The 17752-nt window shown below is 41.1% G+C and overlaps 1 protein-coding gene across 1 annotated transcript; it reads left to right on the forward strand.

The window, feature by feature from the left end:
* Window positions 1–242: 242 nt before the first annotated feature.
* Window positions 243–17149, forward strand: LOC109931726 (DSN1 component of MIS12 kinetochore complex; the record flags this gene model as incomplete). Its single annotated transcript, XM_048593222.1, has 8 exons — window positions 243–371; window positions 6614–6653; window positions 7504–7555; window positions 9360–9668; window positions 11946–12019; window positions 12816–12888; window positions 16426–16513; window positions 17090–17149. Coding segments are annotated over exons 1-8 (725 nt in total), but the record flags the coding sequence as incomplete, so codon positions are not given.
* Between the last annotated feature and the right edge of the window lie 603 nt (window positions 17150–17752).

The following is a 17752-nucleotide window of genomic DNA, read 5'->3' on the forward strand; positions in this document are numbered from 1 at the left end:
TCCCCCCGGCCCAAAAAGAGGCCGTTATGACGGTTGGGAGTGCAATCGGCGCACGCTTGGGTTGGGTGGGGTGGACGGAGATTCGGAGAGGGGTGAGGTGGGGATGCAACTGCGCGTGCGCAGTAGCGGGCGCCCTCCCGTTCCCCCTGGCAACCAGCGTCAACCCGCACTGCGTAGGCGCAGCACAGTGGAACTACAATGACCGGCAGGCACTAGGGTGAGGGGAGGTGGATGCGCATGATCGAGACCAGCGCAGCCAACCGCCCTTTCCAATCCCTACCCGTCCTTATTCCCATGGTGCCCCGCGCTTTTTGAGCCATCGGCGGCAAAGTGTGGAAGAAAATGGCGGAGGGCAGCCAAATTAAGACAAGGTAAATAAAAAAAATGGTGAAAAGCTACTCTTCGGGTCAGTGTTACCTCCGAGCTCAGGCTTCTTTCGTTGAATCCTGCGTGTTGTTTTGGGGTGAGATTAGTTGTGGTAAGAAGGCGCCAAAAGGGAGGGAGATACAAACCAAAACAAATTGCTGGAGGAAGTCGGCAGGTCTGGCAGCATCTGTGGAGAGAGAAAGTGAGTTAACATTTCAGACCTAGTGACTTTTCAGAGCAGAGGGGAAGGTTAGGTGAGATCATGAGATAATAGTGAGTTATGATTATAGTGGTAGATTTTAGTTGAAAGGTGAGAGGAGCCTTCAGTGCAGCACAGGGACCAAATTCTGAAGAGGAGTCGAACCATTGATTCTGATTTCTGTCCACAGAACCTCTCAATCAACATCTCTTAGTGGACCAGCATAGATTCGTTGGGGCAAATGTCATCTTTCTGTAAAAGCAAAACGCTGCAAAAGCTGGAAATCTGAAATACAAACAAAGTCCTGGAGAAACTCAGATCTAGCAGCATCTGTGAAGAGGGATAAAAAGTTAACGCTTCCAGTCTGTTATGACTCTTTCAATTCTGACTTTACTTGAAATGCTAATTGTTTGCCTCTCTGCAGAGGTTGCCAGATCTGCTGAGTTTCTGCAGAACTTCCTATTTGTTATTAAGGCCTGTGAATCCTTTGCAATTCTGTGTGTAGGCAGATTATTATTATTGGATTTTTCAGCACCCAGTTTGACATTCCAGTTGTAATGCTGAGGAAGTGGTACAAAGTTGGATATAAATGGCCTTGTGGGTCTAGCCACTGATGGATGAAGAACAGGGGAGTTCTCACTTATCATGGTGACTGCCCATCACTAACTGATCATTTATACTGATTAGGAGTTTGCTGTGTGCAGATTTGCAAGTGTCTTTCTCAGTTAGTTAGTATCACATAACAGCCCTTCAAAAGAGCTTCAAAACTCGAAATATTTTGAAAGCTTTAAGATTTGGAAAATACTGTTTTTAATGAAGGCAATATTTTTGTTGCTAATGAAATGTGTGTTTAGTCTTGGCAGGACAAGAGCAGTGCAGTATATTTTGTTATGGATTTAATCCTAAACCTGATCCTCCCATTGCTGCTAATTATAGTTCATAAATAATGAATCATAAGATATAGAAGTCAGTGGACATTTAAAAATACAGAAGATGCTGGATGAGCTTAGTATGTTTGGCAGCATTTGTGGGGAGAGGAATGGTGTTAACATTTCAAGCCTTTGACATTTGATCAGAATTGGGAAAAGTTATAAACGAATAGGAACAAAAACAAAGTTGCTGGAAAAGCAATTTTGTTTTTGTTCCTGATTTACAGCATCCGCAGTTCTTTTGGTTTTTATAAACGAATGGGTTTTGATCAAGTGAAAAGTAGCAGAGTGGGAAGAAGAATAAAACCAAAGATCTGTAACAGGGTGGAGGGTGAGAAATATTAAATAACAAAAAAAGTGCAAAGCCAGTAGTGGTAAGGGTCAAGTAAAAATGCAAAAGGTATTTCCATTAATGGCAGAGTCCTAAGGAGCAGGCATCTACAAGTAAAGTAAAAGAAATGAGAGAAACAGTTGCTGAGTTCATTGTTAATCCCAGAATGCTAAAGTACCCAGTGGAAAGATGTGTTGTTTCTCAAGCTTCCATTGAGCTCCATTGGAATGGTACAGCAGGCTGAAATCAGAGTCGGAACAAAGTGGAGAATTAAAATGGCAAATTATTTGAAACTCAGGGTAATGCTTGTGGACTGAACATCATGTTCTGCAAATGATCAGCCATTCTACATTTGATCTCCTCAACATAAGTTTGAATTGTAAGCAGTGACTATAGCCTGCTGTACAAAGAAGTGAATTGATTCTGAAAGGTGCTTTATAAATGTCAATCTTTTTTAAAATCCTGACAGAGCTGTAGATATTATTGATTAACCTGTTCAGGCATGTAATGAGACACCTCTGGAGCAAATGAGTCTTGAACCCAGTCCATCTGACTCAGAAGTAGGGACGCTACCACTGTGCCACGAGAACTGTAGTATGCGTTAAATGGGGGGAGGGGAAATTAAAGATGTTATAGTATATCTGTTCAAGGTTACCTCATAAAGTGATAGAAATTCTCTTCCTCTTTCAATAAAAACTGTTTTACCCCATTGATACAACCAACAAAATGCTTTGGAAACTAAACTTTGGTATTGAAGTTGTCAAGGTTTAGCAAAGCGTAATGGTGAGTAAGATTCATAAGATATCTTTGTCTTGCAAAAAAAAACTAGTAGTACAATTAATTATTTTTGAATTCCTAATAATGAAATATTTTCATTTGCATAATGCTCGGGTGAACTAATGATACTGTTGGTATAAGTGGCTTTCAGGGATGATAAGTGCACAGGCAACTTTAGGAGGATGAGAAAAGTGTCAGGATACTTCCAAGATGGATTCTAGGGTTAACTGGAGAAATTCAACCTTAAAGTTGTCGAAAAGATGTTGGAAATCTCACTAAGTTTTAAGGCCAGCTTATACTCATCATTCAGCTCCTTGGCCTACCCTGGTATTCAATTAGATCATGGTTGTTATTCACCTTAACTCCATTTGCACACCTTTTGCTTCAGTATTTACCTAAAAGAAAAATATACTTGCCATAGGTAAAGTGCAACAAGTATTCATTAAACCAATTTCTGGGGAAGGTTTTTGTCGTATGAGGAGAGATTGAGTAGACCGAGCCAATTTTTCCTAGAGTTTGAATGAATGAGAGGAGATCTCATTATAACATAAAACTCTGCGGTTGTCTGGGCAGGGCAGTGCTGCCCTGGCTGTACAGGCAGGTTGACAGCCCACCTCGGCATTAGGGATTGGTAGTTTAGGACTGAAATAAGGAGAAAGCCCTCTACTCAAATGACAGTGGATCTTTAAATTGTCTTGTCCGGAGGATTGTGACAGGACAACTGTTTGTGAGGACAAAAAAGGTGTGTGACTGTATCCGTTTTGAAACAGGAGGGAGCAGTACCTGAAGAGAGGTAACTGTTTACAGTGGCTTCTTATTAGCACGGTTCCCAGCCATTTGTACTGAGCATGAAATGATCTTGGGAAAGAGTTATAAAACAGCACTAAACTGTATTGGGATTATGCATTTTTCCTTGGAATGTGTTGCTGCCAATATCCAGTTTATGTAGAAGCAACACTGATTATTGTGTCATTCAGGTCAATAATTGGAACTCTTGCCTCTGAGTATGAAGGCTGTGGTTAGTGTTTTCTATGTGCTCCACACCAGACTACAAGTTCCTGCGTGGCCATGCACAGGTCAGCTCCTCTACATCAGTGTGCAGCTGTGCACAAAGAAATTAAAGGGACCACACATGTTTAAAAAAAAGAGGGAACATTGGTTGTGGGTTAAATTCCACACCAGATACTTAATCATATAATCCAGTGCATCAGTTCAGGTCTAGAGAAATGCTGGGAGATTGCAAGAACTCCAGATGCTGGAGTCAGAGTCAATAGTGTGGAGCTGGAGGAGCACACAATAATTTAAATGTAATTCGTGAGCTGTAAAACGCTTTAGCACATCTTCTGGTTGTAAAAGGCACTATGGAAATGCACATTCTCTCATTCTTTCTTGAGGTGATAATTGTGTGTTGCCGTGATTCAAACTGGCTTTTGGGAAATATTCCTGGACTCTTTTCTCCTCACTGAAGTAAAAGTGGGGGAACACTTTGGGTCTAGCGATCATAATTCTACTAGTTTCAAAAATGGTTATGGAAAAGGATAAGCCTTCCATAAAAGTTAAAGTTTTTAATTGGAGTAATGCAAATTTTAATTGTATGAGACAAGAACGTTCAAACGTTGATTGGAGTAGACTGTTCGCAGGTAAAAGGATGTGGGAGGTGTCCAAGAGTGTAGTGATGAGAGTTCAGAGGCATTTTGTTCCTGTTAGAGTGAAGGGTAAACCTGATAAGATTAAGGAACAATGGATGAATAAAGATATTGAGGTTCTAGTCAGGAATAAGAATGAATCTTTTTTTTAGATATAAACAACTTGGTTCGGTTGAATCTCTTAATAAACATAAAGAGAGTAGGGGCATTCATAAGGGAGAAATCAGGAAGGCAAAGAGGGAATGTGACATAGCATTGGCAGATAAGGTTAAGGATAATCCAAAGAGATTCTACAAATACATTAAGAGCAGGAGGATAACTAAAGAGAGGGTTGGGCTTCTTAAAGATCAAGGAAGTCATTTTTGTGTTGAACCTCGGGAGATGGGAGAGATACTAAATGAATATTTATGTCAGTTTTTACTGTGGAGAAAGAAATAGAGTCTAGAGAATGCAGAAGAATAAACTTTGATGATTTAAAAATGGTTCACGTGACGGAAGAGGAAAGTTGGGAGGTCTTAGATTTTATAGAGGTGGATAAATCTCCAGAACCTGAACTAATGTATCCCAGATGTTGTGGGAAGTAAGGGAGGAAATTATGACACCCCAGGCAGAAATATTTGCACCATCTATAACTATGGGTGATGACTGGAGAGGGGTGGCTAATCATCATCATAGAACTCCTACAGTGTGAAAACAGGCCCTTTGGCCCAACAAGTCTACACTGACCCACACAGCATCCCACCCAGACCCATCCCGCTCTCACCCACCTAATCTACACATCCCTGAACACTATGGGAAATTTAGCATGGCCAATCCACCTAGTCTGCACGTCTTTGGACTGTGGGAGGAAACCGGAGCACCCGGAGGAAACCCACGCAGACATGGGGAGAATGCGCAAACTCCACACAGTGTTGTACCTTTGTTTAAGAAAGGTTGTAAGGAGAAACCGGAGAACTATAGACTTGTGAGTCTGACTTCGGTTGTGGGTAAACTGTTGGAGGTGATTATAAAAGGTAGTGTTTACAAGCATTTAGACGGGCAAAAATTGATTAGGGATAGTCAGCATAGTTTTGTGTGAGGAAAATTGTGCCTGACAAACTTGATTGAGTTTTTTGAGCAAGTTACCAAAAAGGCAGAGCAGTCGACATTGTTTATTTGGATTTCAGTAAAGCCTTTGACTGGTAGACTAATTAGTAAAGTTAGGTCACGTGAGATTCAGGGTGAGCTTGCCAGATACATAATGGATTTAACAGATACCTAATGGGTTTAACAGCAGGAGACAGAGAGTAATGGTGGAAGGTTGCTTTTCGGACTGGAGGCCTGTGTCCAGCAGTGTTCCACAGGGATTGGTTCTGGGTCGTCTTGTTTGTCATTTATATAAATGACTTGGATGAGAATATAGAAAGCATGGTTAGTAAGTTTGCAAGTGCCACCAATTTTGGTGTCATTGTAGACAGTGAAGAAAGTTTTCAAAGATTACAAAGGGATCTTGATCAAATGGGTCAGTGGGCTGAAAAATGACAGATGGAGTTCAATCTGGATAAATGCGAGGTATTGCATTTTGGTACAACAAAAAAGGGTAGGACTTATACAGTTAATGGTAGGGCCTTGGGTAGTGTTGTAGAACAGAGGGACCTGGGGTGCAGGTACATAATTCTTTAAAGTTTACGTCACATATACACAGAATGGTTAAAAAGGCATTTAGCATGCTTCCCTTCATTGCTCATTCCTTTGCGTATAGGAGTTGAGACATTATGTTGAGGTTGTATAGGACATTGGTGAGGCCTCTTCTGAAATACTATCAGTTCTGCTCGGCCAGTTATATGAAGGACATTAACAAGCTGGAGAGAGTTCAGAAGAGATTTACCAGGATGTTGCCAGATATGAAACGTTCAAGTTGTAAGCATAGGCTGGGACTTTTTTCACTGGAGCTTAGGCGTTTGAGAGGTGACCTGATAGAAATTTATAAAATAATGAGAGGTGTAGATAGAGTTGATGGTAGTCGTCTTTTCCCAAGGATGGGGAATTTCAAGACCGGGGGCACATTTTTAAGGTGAGAGGAGAGAGATTTTAAAAAGACATGAGGCAAATTTTTTACAGAGGGTGGTTCGCGTGTGGAATGATCTTCCTGACGAAGTGGTGGGTGAGGGTACAATTACAACGTTTAAAAGACATTTGGATGGATATATGAATAGGAAAGGTTTGTAGCAATATGGACCAGGAGCAGGCAGATGGGACTAGTTTAGTTTGCGATTATGTTCGGCATGGAATTGTTGGACCGAAGGGTGTGTTTCTGTGCTGTATGACTCTGTGACTTTCTCTATTTCAGAAGCTGTTTATAAACTGTTTCTGTTCTGTTAACCAGGCTCCGGAGTTCCAGTCAAATTACACCATTGTCAGATCAGGTCAGTAATATATTGTTTAAAAGAAAATCTCAGAATCTTTGCTTATGACAAGTGACAACATTTTTTCACTTTTTTCTTTGGGTCAGGGTTACTCATGAAGGATTGGCACTTTCTTCATCTCCCGAAGATTCTCCTCCTCCACAGGGCCCTTAGCTGTATCCTACCTATTTCCTGAACTTCTGCCCTCACCCCTTCTCTTTTGTCCCACCACTCCGATAGGGTCCCATGGTCCTTGCTTTCCACCCTACCAGAATCCACATCCGAAGGACCATGAGCTGCCTTTTCCTCTACCTCCAACGGGACGCTACCACCAGACATGCTTCCCTCCCTTGTTAGCCTTCCGCAGGGACTATTTCCTCTGGGACACCCTTGTCCACTCTGAACACTTTCCCATGCCCCCACGGCACCTTCCCGTCCTAGCTACCATTGGTTCTGAAGACGGGTCACTGGACCCAAAATATTAACTCTGATTTCTCTCCACAGATACTGCCAGATCTGCTGAGTTTTTCCAGCAATTTCTGTTTGTGACCCTTCCCTGCGTTGTTTCTTGTGCAATCCATTTTCGAGGCCCACCTGCGCGTAGCTCCTACCAAACCACTTCAATATGACAGTGTTATATTATACTCAGTCAAACGCAAGAGTCCATCTTTTAATGAGGTACATTTCCTCATTACAGTTTTTTAATAAAATTCAGTTCTAAACTGTATTCTTGATATGAATGCATAAAATGGCAGCCTAAATTGTTTATACTTGCAGTGGTGCATAATAAAGTTATCTTGGAGAACAGCAGTGAAATGGATCTGAACAAACTATAATGACCAAGGATCTTAACATTTTTGATCCCCAATAGAGTTCCTCTTCTGAAAGAAAATATCGCAGAAATCAGAAGCTTGGAAACCCTGGTAAGAATCAGTTTATTGTGTGCACAGTGATATCCTTCACAAACATATTTTGTTGAGTCAAGTACTGTATGTACACAAGTGCTTTAATAAGGCAGACTGTGTTCTGACAAAGTTCAAAGGAAAAGTTAAAATTGGGTAAGAAAAACTTAAACCTAGCTGATAGGGAGAGATGATTGTTATACAAAGTACATGTTCCACAAAAGGTTACATTGACACTCGTCAATTTTTGATAGTACTCGATGCAGACAAATATGAGGTATTAAGGAAGTAAAGAAATAGGCCCCAGGAGTACTAAATTGATGGATAGACCTTGCCCTGGGCAAGTTGGAAGAGATTTTTACACTGTTAACTTGTTGCTCACCACAGCTAGATATAATGAGGAAGCAGTTAAGAAAGCAAAAAGAAGAATCTAAATTATGTTTCAAACCTCCAGAGGTCACGCTGCCTTGTTGCTGTTGCTTTACCATCAATAGTAACTGACCTGTGTCTGAAGAGAAATTCTTTTTAAAGGATAAAAGGCATATCAGAGTGGGAGTCCCTACAACTGTTTCACAATGAGTTAAGTAAGGCCTGTCAGAGAAACATCAAGAAAATCAATTTGAATTGTTAAGTGCTCAAAATCTCAGTTTAATAGCCTGCCACTCATGCATTTAAAAGGCTTGCTGACTGAAGTGTTTAATTGTGATCATGTAAAAGAGAATGTACACACCATTGTATGCATTGCTTCATGTGTGTGAATTTCTTGCTGATTCTGTGCTCCATCCTTTTAATATTGCTCATTTGGTTTGGCACTGCACCCTTATCTTTTTGCTTGTGTATTTAATAAACATCAGGACGGTCTAGTTGGGCTGAATGTCATATTTACAAGCTGTATGTTGTATGTAATTCTATTCCCTGCTTCACTTTGGTTGAGCTTGCTTTAAAAAGAAATAGCATCTGTCTTTAGTGCCATCTGCATGCACCTCTTATTATGTTGGCTTCTATATAATGCTTTGCTGACTTTGGTCAGCTGTTTCACTGTCCTCTAGCACAGCTTTCTGCAGGGTGGTTTATCTCTCTAATTGCAGACATGGTACATCTTCAGAAGGGGGTCAAGTTTCAACCCTTTGCTTTCTTCACTTAAGTAGCACTCTGAATTTGCTGCTGTCACGTTGCCCTTTTAGACAGCACTTGCCCTTTCCTACCACATTGCTGCTGGCAAGCTGTTAATCTTCAGTTCTTGCACACCTAACAACAGTGATTGCAATGTGTAAGTAGTCTGTCAGCTGTGAGGATCTTTGAGATTTCCTGATGAAATGAAAGTACCTTAGACATGCACATTGATCCAGTACTGTACTGTCATCTAGTGACTTTAGCAAACAGTGAGAGAGCAAAACAATCTACTGGTAATAATTACAAATCACGGAATTTCAATCTGCTTCAGGGATTAGCATGTATAAATAATTTACACTGATTTCTTACATACATAAGCTAGATATCATTGTTAAATTTGAAATGTTAGCTATTAATTATCATTTAGTCATGGTAGTAGTTAACAGTTCTTTGAACCAAGAATGCAATCACTGTCTGTTAACCTACTCTGAAAATATGCATTTAGTCCACAATAGTGTCTCATGCAGAAAATAGCTTGAGCGATCCTCTGGACACCTTCAATTCTTTAGGTTCTGTTACAATGAGGAAGAGATGAGAAAGGAAGTTGTTGCTTCTGCCTAAATATGAAGTCATTTATGTTCCTGTCCACCTGATGGAAGATCTTCTGTTTTGACTGTTGTCCCGTGTTTTGTTAACTGTTTAATTTTTTTAGAGTCCATCACTAAGCAGGAAGGAGCCCCACAAAAGAGCAGCTTCCAGGCTCGGCGCAGTGCCAGGCTAAATCCTGGTGCGTGTGCCGATACCAATGTGATCTCTCCAGAACGTGCCAGTGTCAGCCCAAACTCCCAAGGCAGTATGACCCTTGTCAACCCTACTGGAGAAACTGAGGTCAGTAAGCCACCATCTGCCAACAAGCGGCTCAAGAAAAGTCCACAGTCACGGTCACTATCCTGGCGACGCTCCAGTTTCAAGGGTGGTAAAGGGCGAAAATCCCTCCCACCAATCCACCACGATGCAACAGGTGAGGACTTGTTTGTTTACCAAACATGGTGCCTGTTTTGAAAACTTTACTCTGTTGTATCTGCAATGCTTCTTCCTGTTCAAAGCTCCTTCTGCTTCCTGCACTAGAAGAGGATTTACACAGAACTATTTACAAACTTATTGGATAAACAGCTTGACCATGGCTGGTGTCACATTCCTCAGTGATAATGGTTTGTAAACAGTCCCCTTCAGACTGCACCATTTCTCCCAGAACCCAACATGCCTTTAAAGAATTTCCACTAGTGTAATTCAGAAGTGCTGTTCATGGGGGCTTACGTGATTGGTATAAATTGGGTTGTGAAGATTGTTCATTCACAGCTTGATATTTGTTCTTCCCACCTGCAAGAGGTGCCTTATCAAACCAAGAAGGTTCTGTACTTTGGGGTGTGGGAGGGGAGAGGAGAGGGTTGATTGCTATTGTGTTCCTGCCAGAGGCTGCAGATGGTGCAGCTTTGGCAGTGTGCTGGAGGTAGGCCTGTTACCTTGTCTGCAGAGCCATGAAAGAAGAACTTTTAGCACCAGGTATATGCTCTCTTTTGCATCCACAGTATTGTTGAAATGTTTAGTGACCGAACTGTTCTCTTATGGCAAAAGTGTCCTTTCACTCTGTGTATGTTCCTTGAGACCCAATCCTTTTCAAGTTGCAACACTTAAAGCTTCTTTCTTTGCTTTGTTTCTGCATTTGATTACTTTGCAGAGCATCTTCATTTTTGGTTTAATGTGTGAAGTACTTGCCTTATTGATTCCCCCCAACCTGATGGCAGTTTGAATCTACAGGTGCAAGCGACAGCGCCTCTGAGATTGGACCAATTCTGCTGGTACCAGTATTTTGAACAGGGGTCAGTCACACAGCCTCCAGCATCAGTATCTTTCCTTTGAGGAACGCTACAACTACAAACTAATAGTCCAAAGGATATGGAATTGGGAAAGGATGTCTGTACATTGTTCAGAACCATCTGCACAAACTAGCAGCAACAAAGAAAATAAATAAATTATATGGTAGATAGAGTAGAACTCGGGCCTGATATTGAGCCAATGCAGGGCACTGGTTAAAACTTCTGTCTGGAATATTATGTGCTACTTTGACAGTCCTTTTACAGGCAGGACTTTGTGGCCCTTTGAAAGGCATAATAAAGGACTCATCACATAGCCGAGTTAAAGGGAAGCTGTATGCGCCAAAGTTTTTTTTTTAGCGGCGGAGGAGAGTGAAAGGGGATTTTATTAATGTTTTCAAGATCCATCTGAGTATGACAAATAAAGAAACTCTTCACTGTGGGCCAGGACTAACCAGAAGGATGTGGGATGAAGCTCAGTGTACAAAGACATTTTCTTTTTTTTTGAAAGTTCATTCACAGCATTGTGGGAAGCTTTTATTGCCCACCCTTGATGATGAGCTGCCTTCTTGAACCGCTACCGTCCATTTGATTTTGGTACATCCACGATACCGTTAGGGAGGGAGTTCAAGGATTTTGACCCTGCAACACTGATATTTGTAAGCCAGAGTGACATGGGGCTTGGATGGGAGCTTGCAGGTGATGGTGTTCCCAAAAAAAGCCCTTGTCTTTATACAGCACATTTCATTGCATTTGAACCAGAGTGCATTGAAGGTATAGTCACTGCTAAAAAACAGACAAGCAAAGCAGCCAAGATGACACAAACAGCAGCCTGGATAATCTATTTGGGATTTTTTTGAGTACATATTAATATGAGACATGAAAATGTTGTATTGCTGTTCCAGCCTGTTCAGCCATTCAGTGAAATGATGGTTGATGTGCATCTTAACTCCATCTACCTGCCTTAAGTCTTGCTACCTTGTCCGTTGTAATGAGTTGCCTTTTTAACAATGGTGTAATCAGTTTCATTCTGAGTTGCAGTTCAAACAACAGAAGCAACCTGCATCGTTTTGGCTCTCGCTGGCATAGAATGTTTTTCTGAAGCTCTGACCTTGTCCTTCTCCCCTTTCAGACGATGAATAATTGCAGTACAATATTGCATCATAAATAAATGTGTATGTCCCTGGTTTATGACCACTTTGTGCTCCTTGTCAAAATCACATACTTCCCAAGCGCAACTGAAAGTTGCTCTCTGTGACGCCTGTTCCTGAGCAATAGAGGCTAGAACATCACAAATAATTTATGCGTTTCTTTAAAAGTCTGCTACCTCAAAAAATTTGAGTAAAAATTTAAAGTTGGAAACTTTGAGTCGATCTTAAGTGCACATTTTAACACTAACATTTCAACTTTACCCACTTTTTCAGACATTTTTGAGGGTATCAGCACAGATTTGCCTGAGGACGAAAGACTGGCACTGCTGTTTCATGCATGTTTAGAGGTATGAGACTTTAAAATTCATTTTGCTTACTGTGCATTCTGAATATTTGTGTAATCATTGGGATTTCAATAAAAGTAACAGTGAAGGTGTGAAATGTTCATGTTGTGCCTACCATAGAAATTTTTTCATATAACTGCAGAGGTTTCCCTGTCCAAATTTGGATGTGTAGCAAATTTTGAGTTAAGTCTGTGTTAAATACCTGAGGTTAAAGTTAATTATACAAAGTCCAGGCTTACGCATTTCTGGTCAGTTTTATTTCAACTTTAGTCACGTGACTCCAACATACTGATTACCTGTTCCCTCTAAATTCTCATCAAATTGTTCCTTAGCTATCATCAGATGATACAAGTAGTTCTGCTATAACGCATGTTTCGTTAACACAAATTGGCTGTAACGCGATTGATGAATAGTGGATCCTGTTTGCATCACGCGAACTTTCTGCGGTATAGTTATAGTGATTTTCTATAGCACGAGGTCACGCAAGAACGTGACTATCACATTATAGGAGAACAACCTGTAACACCCTGCTCCACAGTTACAAGGAAGGGCATGGGTGGTCACTTTGAACTCGAGGAGCACAGATTAACTTTTTTTTTGTGGGAAAGGTTTTGCACGGTTGTAGCAAACAGCTTATCATGCAGGAAAACAGAAGCTTGTGGCTAATTTTGAGCCACTGAGCACAGGCTTAACTGAAATGCTGTTCAACATCTGTACACTTATTGTAAAGAGCTTTCTCCTTTAGTTTTTTTTTAAAGAGAGGAACAGATGTAAAACTGTTCATGTTTCTCTTTCTCAGTATACTTTACAAAAGCTGCAACGCTCCTTGGAGCCACAAGAGGCCTTCAATCTGGAAGCCTTTCAAAAGCAAGGTTAGTCATAATATCTTCAGTTTGTCATCTCTAATGTGTTCTCCGAGCTAAGCTTCTCTTCTTGCTCAGTTAAGTTGATCACCCATACATGGTGTTGATAAGGCAACAATGTGTCGCCTACAAGTGCCTGGCACTCCCATTGATCCTTGTTGCCTTGCTGCCATTCTATTCTCTAGTTCCTGAAGTTTTGCTCTGCAAGCTAAGACACTTGATTATCTGAAGGTTAAATAAGCAGCTGCTTTGAGCACCACTGGAATAATGATATAGTAAGAAGCATAAGCAAAAGGCTTCGCAGATCCTCTTCCTGTGTGACTAAACCTCGGCATTGTAGCCTGCATAGAGAGTAAGACCGTAAGAAATAGGAACAGGCGTAGGCCATTTGGCCCTTGAGCCTGCTCCATTCAATAGGATCATGGCTGATCCGACACTCCTCACGTCCACTTACCCGCCCTTTCCCATCACCCTTGATTCTCCTAATGAGCAGAATCTATCTGTCTCAGCCTTAAATATACACAAGGACTCTGCTCCCACAGATCTCTAGTAACAAGATCCAAAGGCATTCACCGTTTGAGAGAAGAAATTCTTCTTTGTCTCAGTTTTAAATTGGCACCCTTTAATTCTGAGACAATACCCTCTTGTCCTAGACTCTTCCATGAGGGGCAACACCCACTTAAGAATCCCATATGTTGCAATAAGATCGCCTGTCATTCTTCTAAATTCCAATGAGTAGAGTCACAATCTGTGTAATCGTTGATCATAAGACTGTCCCTCCATACCAGGGATCATCCTAGTGAACCTTCTCTGAACTGCCTCCAATAAAATAATATGTTTTCATAAATAAGGGTACCAAACTGTTCACAGTACTCCTGATGTGGTCTCACCAGCACCTTGTATAGTTGCAGTAAGACTTCCCAACTCTTATGCTCCAACCCCCTTGAAATAAGGGCAAACATTCCATTTACTGTGCTGATTCCCTGCTGCACCTGTGTGGTATCTTTCTGTGTTTCATGCACAAGTCCCCCCAAAGTCCCTTTGTGTTGCAGCTTTCTCCATGTAAATAATACTTTGTTCTTTTGTCCTCTCTTCCAAAATGAACAATTTTGCATTTTCCCACATTATACTCCATTTGCCGACTCTTTTGCCCACTTACATAACCTATCAATATCTCAACCAGTTGAAGCCGGTGGATAAGGGTGGCTAATGTCTACCATTTCACAGGATTGAGATCTCAGGTCTGAGTCATACTGCGCTTTTCCAGCCCCGCAACAACATTAATGCAGTTGCAGCAAAATAATTTTCAATGATGAATCCTCTTGGTGGTAAAGGAAAGTTTCGCTTCTGTCTCTGCTTTTACTGACATGAATGGTCAGTGTTATCTGGCTTAGGATGGTGGATGAGAGCTTTTTGATTTTTCCCTTACAGAGCAGTGACTGGTTGAACTGTGTGTGATGTTTTTAAGTCCATGATGGCCTTGCCCTTTGTCTCTAACTTCCTTCAGCCTGACAATCCTTTGCACTCCTATAATTCCCTTGTACAATGGTTCCACCATTGGTGACTATACTTTCAGCTGCTTTGACTCTGGAATTTCCTCCCCAACCCTTTCTATATTTTCTATCATTTAACATGCTGCTTAATGCCTCTTTGATTAACAGTTTGCCTATCTGCCCTGGTATTTCCTTTCTGTGGATTCTTGATCAATGTTTCTTAGCTGTTTAACACTATGATTAAGTGCCTTGGGATTTTTTTGCTTTGTGAGGAGCTGAAATCAAACATTATGGTAAGATGCTGTCTTCATGAATGGGGTTGAGCATGGAGTGCAGTAACAGGGGTCACCTTCCACCTCTGTGCAATCTGAGGTTCCAAAGCTAATCTGTCTCTCAGTCTACCTGTGTATCTGAAAATATAGAGAACTGCATAGAATCAAACAGTGCCTCGGTGTCCAGGTATTGGGAGGTAGGCTGAGATACAGTAGCAGGAATTTACCCAATAACCGTTCTAATTACAGGTTTTTGTATATCTGGGGCTTTAGCCATGTACAGACTTATTTAATTTTGTCATAATGCCTTAAAAAGTTTGCAACATGAACTAAGTTCAACTGCAGAGCCAGCACAACTTATGGATTTAGTAGTTTTGCCTAAACTGTGAGGAAGGAGCCAGATACTCCATTCAAACACAAACATTCTGTGCCCTTTGTTCACCTATTTGGCAGCTTTCACTATTAAAATGAATTGAGCAGGCTGAGGTGATGAATCATTGAAGCTAATCCTGCTTGATGCAGCCACCTTTGTGAAGATATTTATCAGTGTTTCTTTTCAAATCGGGATGTCTGCCTAAATTATTTTTCTTGAGAGATTGTTGAACTTGGTGACTCGAGCGATAAGGAAAGGGTTTGCTGTTTGGATCTGTATTAGCGTTGCCAGCATGAACAATGTGTTTTCCACACAAACAGGTGCTCACTGTGCTTATGAGTGTTCTACTTTGTAATTTCCACACTCTTCTGAAGACATGGAGCATGCTATGAAATTGTGTAGTGAAACAAACACCCTGCTTATGCCCTGGAGGTGCTGCCATATTCTCTGAAAACAACCAAAAAAAACTTGCCTTTATGTAGCATCTTTCACAATTACAATATCCGGTACCTTTTCACAACCAGTGAAGCATTTTTCAATAATAGTCGCTACGATAGTGCAAAAAAGACGACAGCCAGTTTGCACTCGGCAAGGTCCACAGCAAGGAATGACAAGGTATTGTGTTTTAATGATATTGATGAAGAGAAAACCATTGACTAGAACCTTGGGAATAACTCCGCAGCAAGTCTTTGACGTAGTGCTATGGGATCTTCTATGTCCTGTGTCAGTCATTTGCTAGAGCATGCCATTAACTATGCAGTATCTACTCAGGAACATGTAATAATGTTAACTGTTTGTGCATGTTCCTATGATAAACTAGTGCAGGTTCTGAAGGTTGAAAGTAAAACAAAAACACACACCAAAATTCGGAATGATGCCAACATCATAACAGTTGGATATTTGCTCTCTTCACCCCACCCACCCTGTCCATCACCATCTTCACTTACTTGACCTGTCTTTCATTTTTCTTCTTCTTTTGCCTTGACCCATTTGACACTCTGGCTGGTTGGGAATATAGAAAACTTTTTCTCAAGCCTTTACCATGGCCTTGCTGAAATCAGTCATTACACCTACCTTGAATGGTTTCCCATCTGAGATTGAACTTTTACTGCCAAGCAGAAGTATGAAACAATAAAGTGAATAGTCTCAATAATATAATAGGCATTAGTTGGCTTGTTGGAAAGTGGAAAATAATAAATAGCTCACAGCTGCTGCTTTAAACCGGATTTAAGCTCTTTGTAAATAGCAGTTCCTTTCTTTATCATCATCTAGAGCGTCCATCCAGTAAAATGTCTGTCCTTTAACTGCATCTCCCTAGTGATACAACCAGATTAGGAAGGTACTTGCAACCTGTTCGATGGTGTAGTGTGTTTTTCCCTGTTTGATCCTTTATTGTTTGTACTTGCAGCCTCTGATATTTCCAATGACATTAAACGCATTGTGGAGACTATGAAACTAGACGGGACTCTGAAGCAATGCACGGAGAAACCAAATGAGTAAGTGACCTAAGTAAAGAGGCAAGTGTTCAAATATTCGCCACTTCTTTTGGAAAGTTCAGGTTAACAATTCTTGTAGTTTTGGATGCAGGTATAAGTTTATGTGGCTTTAAACATTATTTCCTCCATTTGTTTCCCAACTGAGAACTCATACTGGAAATCTGCACTCAGCCACAATCTCTGCTTCTTGGTGACCACCTGCTGGGAAGACCCAGCATGACTCAGGATGTGGAAATGGAAGGCTGAATGGGGTAATCTGAGTGTCAACCTGCCTGTGTTGCAAGTTTGCTGCATCTCCGAATCATAGTTGTGTGTGTAAATCCTACAGCACAAAGCCTGCACACATTAATAAATACCCAGAGAACTCCAGTTGTTTTCACTGTCTCTCCGCCTAAGACATGGCACCATCAAATAGCATTGGGATGTATAATTCCTGATGGTGCAGTTCCTGCCTGCATCAACTTGTTCTGACTCATAGAGCCTATGTGCAATCAAGGATGTAATTTCCATAATCCATGGTGACTGTCTATGGTTGTATCTCTGCCAGTCTTTGTGATCTTGGTGTTTATTTTCCAGCATTCTTTTCAATTCAGAAACTGAGATGCTGATGAAGCAGCTAAAGGATGACATTTCCAGGTAGGCTACTCCAACGTCTCATTTCATATTAAAACTTTTTATCACCGTGCCAGAATTTAAAATGATATGTTTGCTCAGTAAGTTGTCTTAGGTTTCACTGGTCCATGACCCAGTTTACAGCACTCTGGCCTCTTCAGTTAGAGGTTCAATATCTGTTCAGGGAACTGAGCATACCAGTCCAGGATGGCATTCCCTTCATACCAGCAATAACAGCATACTTCCCAAACCATTTCCCACTGACTCCATTTCAAGGCTGGGATATTGCACTGACTCCACGCTGAGAACTCAGGTACTGAGGAAGTGAATCCGAGTGTGGCAGGGGAAGTGAAGTGTTTAATTTTCATGAGTTTAATCTTCATTGGCTATTTTAGGAGCTGAAATCAAATCTCCTGGATCGATCAGTTATGCCACAGCCATCATATGAAAGAAGTGAGCATGTAAAGGGTCCTTGCAGCTTTTAATGTTCACTCTGAGCTCTGCAGCCACCATTGCTGTCTCAGAGCTCACAACCCCTGAATTTTGATATACTTCAAAACATTTTCTAAAGCGTTTTGGAATGTCCTGAGAAAATAAAGGGCAGAATATAAATCAAGGTTGTTTCTT

The sequence above is a fragment of the Rhincodon typus genome, unplaced genomic scaffold (assembly GCF_021869965.1).
Source record: "Rhincodon typus isolate 14 unplaced genomic scaffold, sRhiTyp1.1 hic_rhity00002514, whole genome shotgun sequence".
In the NCBI taxonomy this organism is placed as follows: Eukaryota; Metazoa; Chordata; class Chondrichthyes; order Orectolobiformes; family Rhincodontidae; genus Rhincodon; species Rhincodon typus.